General features: G+C 34.2%; 1 protein-coding gene across 1 annotated transcript; it reads right to left on the minus strand.

Annotated features, from left to right (window-relative positions):
- Positions 1 to 2,119: 2,119 nt before the first annotated feature.
- Positions 2,120 to 7,232, minus strand: LOC120351878. The gene is made up of 2 exons (XM_039430638.1): positions 5,992 to 7,232; positions 2,120 to 2,622 (listed from the first exon to the last, which is right to left on the minus strand). The coding sequence occupies exons 1-2, from the start codon at positions 6,104 to 6,106 to the stop codon at positions 2,120 to 2,122; spliced, it is 618 nt and encodes a 205-aa protein (XP_039286572.1). The 5' UTR covers positions 6,107 to 7,232.

The raw sequence follows: 7,232 nt of genomic DNA on the forward strand, positions 1-7,232 counted from the left end.
TACATACATTTTTTAAGTATAATGCATATACTGTATTACAATTTATATGACAACTTATTAATTCAAATTTATGTAATTTATTCTCATATGTTCATTTCTAGTGCTACTCTTTATATGAATATACAAATATAACAATATTACAATAATTTACATAATAATCAATCGATAATTCCAATTCATTCAAAATTGATATGTACATCTTTAGTGCTACTTGTTTACATACATGCATAATATATTACAATTTACACATGATAACTTATTAGTTCAAATTTATAAAACTCTCATATGTTCATTTCTAATGCTACTTGTTTTATGTATATACATATACTACAATTTATACAGGAACTTGAGTAATTCAAATTAACAATTTTGGCAGGTGCATTTTTAGTCCTACTTGTTCTACTTCTACTTATATTACAATTTTTCCAATTCCTAACTTATCATGACAAACTTCCCTTTCTTTGATATAATATTACTTTCTTATGATATAACTCAAGTTATGTATATACATATATTACAATAAACGTCTATTTATTTATTTCACTATTTATACAATTTTTACATGCTGGAGACCTAGATTTCTAATGTTGCAGCAATAGACATTATGATTGCAGATGAGAACATTTTCAAATTGTGTTGGCCCTACCCAGGGATGAGCTGTCAATCTAACAGGGTAGAGTTAGGCTAAAGCTGGATGACACCCAATTACCCCGCCCTCTCCTGAGGGTCGAAACTTTACAACCTGGGCTTGGTTACCAAGGTTGTAACCAAATAATGAAAATGTTCTAATCATAGATGCCAAAGCCTCAAATATTTTGCAAAACTTTCATTTTTTCAATGGATGACTTCTTACAGGATGATGTTACCCACCGACACTGCTTGAAAATCAATACTCTGAAGAGCAATTTCAAGGTGAACATGTAGTGTTTTCGACACTCATCATCAATATCTGAAAAATCGATTTTCTTGATGGTGATTTTCATTAGTCGTGCAACTACATTATTCTTGAATGAGATTTTTTTGAAAAAAGCCTTGTACATTTTCAATGAGTGGCTGACTATTTCATTGAAAGCTTTCGATGGTGCTTTCAACCCACCTCCTTCTTGCAGTCTCATACTAGAAAACGTCCTATTCATAATTAGAAGTTCTTCAGCGCTAGATAGATTGGAGTTCATATCACATTGTGAGTTGAGACATTTTTCACAAACGTATTTCCGATAGCATCTGTAAGCCAAGTACCCAGCAAAATACGTTTGTGAACAGCTCTCTAACGTGGTTGCTTCGAAGTTGTCTATTCCTGGGAGGCTCCTGGATGTCTCATCAGTTTCGAGCATGAAGAAGATTCATTGGAAGATCCAATTGACATGGTTTCCACTGACTGAACATCTTCTAGAGTTTCCGGAACTATTCCTTCCATCTTTTCATTTTGGTCAATGATAAGTATCTCATCTTCATCCAAAGTATAACTTGATGTCCTAGGTGGCTCCATCAAATACTTCAAATTGAATAGTCTCAGAGATCCTCTGAAAACCCGAACTGTTGGATTCCTATTCCATCCACCCCTTTGTCTAATTGACGAGAATAAGTTCTCGATTGGGTCCTGATTCAATCGAGAAGGGAGTAGGTATTCACTCCCTCAGCATCGATTAGAGACAACACTGAGTTTATTGTTAACAAAAATCCTTCAAAGCACGGTGGCCTCTTTTTTTTGACAATCACGGCCATAATTTCCTATATCTTGATATCCTTCTATGATATCCAAGTTTGTCGAGTACTCCAAGGCCTGTTTGATAGCCATATCATCAAACATAAGAACACATGACTTTTCTTTTGATGACATGCACCGAGCCTTCGCTCTGATCCTCTCCATTAGACCTTTGTTGAAACCAGTTCTATAGGAGTTTTTCTCAGAAATCCAAGCTTTTATAGTGCTGATGCCTGGAAAAATCATAATTTGTTTGAGAAACTTATAGGCTGCAGGAGAAACCAAATAGAGAGTTGTGCTGATCATCTTCTCCTTTTTCGACCATGGTTGATTTTTTTTATGCTTCTGCATTTCCACACGATAGCAGCTTCTTCACTTCGGAGGGGGAAATTCAACAAAGCAAATTTTTGAGAGTCAGAAACCCTTTTTTGTTTCAAGCTTCTTCAACCTGTAAATAGTTGCTCTCTTACTAGCTAACTTATTTCTCAAGACTGCAACCTTCGTTGACAACACTTTCACTTTCTCTTCCAAACTCTTATTCGATGAACCAAATAAAGCTCTATTCACCGACTTCAGCTTTGGCGATGGTGATACATTATTCACCCAAAACTTGCCAGATGGGGTGCTGAGTGATGGAGAAGTTGGTGATGGCGAGACGGGAGGATTACCCAATGCACTAATATTTCTATATTTTCGGGGAGTGGATGATGATCTATTAAGAGTCGGTGTAGGGGATTCTGGAACAAGTGGTGGGTGTGAAGGGCCAGGTATTACTTCTGGTGCAACGTAGCACAATGGAACAGCGCCATTCATCAATCGGCCACTTGGCAGAATATCCGATTCTCGAAAATGCTGCTCACAGACTCTCTTTAGCTTGTTCAATTTTGTTGGAGATAGTCCAATCAAATCAGAATTTCCTGGAAAAAAAAGATACATATTGGATGAAAGGACATCAACATATTGATGATTTACAATTTACACATGTAGGCTCCATAACACTATATTCTCTCTGCCACGACGTGAGGAATTTCTTATAACATTAAAGTAGTGATAAATACTAGTGACCCCCTGGGTTGGAGAACTCACTGAAGAACTATTATATGTAATCTTTGAAACCGGCAACTTTTAATTATAGGCTACAGAGTGTATGAAAATTATAAAAACATAAATATTTCTCTTACAAGAATAATTTGACAGTAGGTTTCATTAAGGATCCTATTTGAAATGAAATATAACTCTGTCACTTTAACATATTTGATCTAAATTATTTAGGTACCCAGGTACCTAGAATAGAAGGTACTGGCCACGCGCATCTCAATATTTTAATGATCAGAGTCAGATGATCGGTGTGACGTCATTGGTGCTCTAAATATCTATTCTTCCTATCTTTTTAATGTTAAATTGAGCAACTTTGTAAGTATTTTTCTCAAAAAGTAAATAACTTTCAAGTCCCATCAACATCTCATACAATTTTTATCTTCAATTTTTCTAGAAATTCAATAATTGAGAATTGTATTGAATACTTGCTCTCGTATTGTGAAACACATATTTCTCATTTATAATTTGTGAGAGGAATTCTCAAATGATACTTGTTCTCTTATTGTTAAACTCTCATTCTTTATTTTTTATTTGTGAAAAGGAAAACAAACTCTTCATGATCCGATAATAATGTTTTTAATAAAAATGAATCATTAATTGAAAAGTATAGGCTACGTATGATTATGAATTCATACTATAAGTACCCTACAATATTTATATTCCTTCTAAAAAAATGATAATTCTCTAAGACAAGTGGATTGGTTGAATGCCTGTTTGAAAGACTACGAAAGGATGACAACCTTAAAAATTAAAAATTTGAATAAAAAACCTGCAGTAGAAAACCTTTGAAGCCATTCATCTTTTCAAATGTTGCCAAATTAAATCAGAGAAATCTTCTATAATAATTTGCTATATTAATTCTGTGATTAAATCTATTAATTCCTTATAGAGTATCTCTTCTCGTAGTATCAAATTAATGATAGTTCTCTATCTCCAAATCGGTATGCCCTCACATTATCGAGCATTCTGGAAGATCTAAGAGTTCAAAAGTGAATTTATAAAAAAAAATTAAGATAATATTGTAGTTGTTGGTGGTACTTGAAAGCTATGTACTTTTGTAGAAGAAGACTTACAAAGTTGCTCGAGAAAAATAAAGATAAATTTTATTAGATAGAACATTTCTGTATGAATGTTATTATAATTTATTCTTTCATAATGCATTTTTTATGCTTCAGTACTCCAGAGCGAAGCTCGGTCCCCGATATTATGATTGTAATTGACTAACGGACTAGTTGACCGAGCGAAGTGAGGTCTAAGATTCAAGTCGACGGTTTTGGAATTTCTCTCAATGTTTAATGTTTTTATGTTGCGCATTTACGGCGAAATGCGGTTAAAGATTTTCATGAAATTTGACAGGTATGTTCCTTTTAAATTGCGCGTCGACATAATATATACAAGGTTTTTGGAAATTTTGCATTTCAAGGATAATATAAAAGGAAAAAGGAGCCTTCTTCATACGTCAATATTTGAGTAAAAATCAGACTATAGAATTATTCATCATAAATCAGCTGTCGAGTTGACTATAAATTGCATGCCATGAAGCATGCAATTCAATATCTCAATGTAACTTGGTAAAAAATTAACAGCTGTGAAGACTATAAATTGCATGACTATAAATTGTATCCTAATAAATAGGATGCAAAGAACTTATAACAGCTCGTCTGGGCGCCTAGATGTCTTCTGGTTTTCTCGCGCTAAATTCCGGAGAGCGTTATATGATAATTAAATCTTGTGTAAGCATGATCTGATCAAATGAATAGTTGGTGTATAACTGTGCGAGGTCTACTGTTCACAGAACTACTAGCAGTTTTGTGAACAGTAGACCTCACGCAGTATTCTCATCCACCTGATTGAAACTATAGACCTTATGGAAATACAGCAATAGACTGGCTTCTCCACACATCTGTGTAATCACTTGTCAGCTGATTTATGATGAATAATTCTTTAATCTGACTTTTACTGTAATATCGACTTATGAAGGAGGCTCCTTTTACCTTTCATATTATCCTTGAAATGCAAAATTTCCAAAAACCTTGTATATACATCGACGCGCAATTAAAAAGGAACATACCTGTCAAATTTCATGAAAATCTATTACCGCGTTTCGCCGTAAATGCGCAACTTATAAACATTTGAACATTTAAACATGTAAACATTCTAACATGTAAACATTAAGAGAAATGCCTAACCGTCGACATGAATCTTAGACCTCACTTCGCTCGGTCAAATATCAAGTTATGATGTTCATTTCTCTTCTTTTCTGATACTTTTTTTAGCAGTCAGTCCAGTAGGAAATTCATAAACTAAAAAAAAACTACTCAAGTTTCATGATATTACGTGATAATAAATATTAATATGTTATAACAATAAAATAAATAATAATTTTATTAAGTGCAATGAAAGTGAAACGAGCTCTAATGTGTCTCCAAATTTATTATTAATCTTGGTAAACAGATCTTAAAATTAGCATTGCATTATGTTGATGATGTTTATTATTGTTATAAAATAATGATATTGAATGTTGATTGGCGAAATGGAAAACATGGGTCTGATTTCTGATTACAAAGTTTCTTCCTTTAATTGACATCTAATGAATTGCGTGAGTTTTCTGTGTGAGTTTACCAAGGTTAATTGAATGGAACAATATGCCCACAACCCGGATGTTACACCGTTAGAGTTTTCTGTTTGGGGGCATTAAGCATTGGGGAGTCCGATGGTAGCAAGCATTCAAGCAAGAGAGACATCAGTGTTTTATTTAAGTCGGGCTTAGGCCACAAACTTAAGTTCAGTCATAAATTTGTCAAATTATTTTACATTGAGTTTTTTCTAGCAGCTCCTTGAAGTTTAAGAATAATTAGAGGCTAACAACTAAATATAAATGCTAGAATTGAAGGCTAATCATTACTAGAGAATTAGAATACATGCAGATTGTTCTAAGTGTAAAGGTCTACTTATAAATCTCTCAACATTGTAAAATGATATAAAAAATTAATTGAAGTGAGTGGAGAGCATTTTCAAAATTCTTTCAAGTTTACAACCTATGTGCAGTGTATTAGTTTCAATCAAATATAGCGATATGAATAGATTCTTGCTCCCTTGGTCACTTGCTCCTAAAATATACACTTACTTGGTAAACTCACTCATGAAACATCCGGTATATTATTATGAGAATTATGAAATTTTCTTACCTGTATGACGTATCCAAATTTCTGATAAAGATTTGGAAAAACGGAACATCTTCAGTCCTTTGATTTTTGCTGCACTGTTTGTGCAGCCTTTGTAAGAGCACACTGTAAATGACATCGCGGAAGCTCGATTATTCACATTGGCGAGTAACTTAGTCTCTTCACTTTTAGTCAATTGCTCGAGACCAAGACGGCAAACACGAAACTATCACAACACAATCAACCATCCAGAAAGAGGACAAACAGCAGACTGTCTTCAACAAGACAACAACCAGCCTGTAGCACCCCCAGCATAAGCGGGGCTTCAATAAACAAAAGCAGCATTTTCAAAGCTCAACACCCACCATTGAACGATTCTTATAATCAACCGTGACAAGTCCTTTCTGTGTGAAACACAAAATGCAATAGCCAAAAAGGTATCAGAGAAACGAAGTTCTCCATTATATTATAATGGTAGGATACTCAGTTTTCAAAAAAGTGACCAGCACTGATGCCGATTCCATAAGGTCTGGGTAGGTAGGTAGGTAGGTAGGCTGTGGAGCCCACCCAAAAAATATTTTGGGGGGCTGAGTCCACAAAAAATTCTGATCAATTATATGGAAAAAACCCCTCCCCAGACCCCTAACCAATGAGCCCACCCAAAGATTTTGATAAGTCGGCGCCCATGGTGGCCAGGGTATAAAAGTGATAAATTCAGAATCTTCATGTTCAAATGCATGTTAAACAGCTCATTAGTTAATAATAGTCCAGTTACGAGATAGTGAAAAAGGGCAGTTTTGATAATTAGTTCCGAAAACGCAACATTTTTCGGGTAATGATTCTGGAGTATTGGATATCTTTACAAAAGTTGACCTTATAGAGCAAGTGAGAGAAAAATGAGTATATTGTGATTCCAGGCTATTAATTATGTATACTAACATCCTGCAAAAATTCAGCTTCACCAAATATTATGGATTGGGTGACTTATGTAGTTTAAATGAATGTAATAATAGTAATACATCAGCTTCTTCTTCTTTTCTCATGTTATCTTATTCTCTTCATCTCCTACTTATTTTTCTTCATCATCATGTTGTAGCTCTTCTTCTTTTTCTCCTTCTTCTGCTTCTTACTATTATCTTTTTGTCATCATGTTCTATTATTTATTCTTCTTCTTCTACTCAAAATCGTCATTTTATTCTTATCATCTACTCATCTTCTTCTTTTTCTTCTCCTCTTCTCCATCATTCTATTCTTCCTCTTCTTCT

This window comes from Nilaparvata lugens, chromosome 1 (assembly GCF_014356525.2).
Source record: "Nilaparvata lugens isolate BPH chromosome 1, ASM1435652v1, whole genome shotgun sequence".
Lineage (NCBI taxonomy): Eukaryota > Metazoa > Arthropoda > Insecta > Hemiptera > Delphacidae > Nilaparvata > Nilaparvata lugens.

What these genes read in the sequence shown, in the direction of transcription:
- LOC120351878 (XM_039430638.1), bottom strand. Translation starts at nt 6,106, where the DNA reads ATGTCATTTACAGTGTGCTCTTACAAAGGCTGCACAAACAGTGCAGCA. An exon ending in AATTTGGATACGTCATACAG is followed by an intron (nt 2,623 to 5,991) that starts GTAAGAAAATTT and finishes TTTTTTTTCCAG; the next exon opens with GAAATTCTGATTTGATTGGA.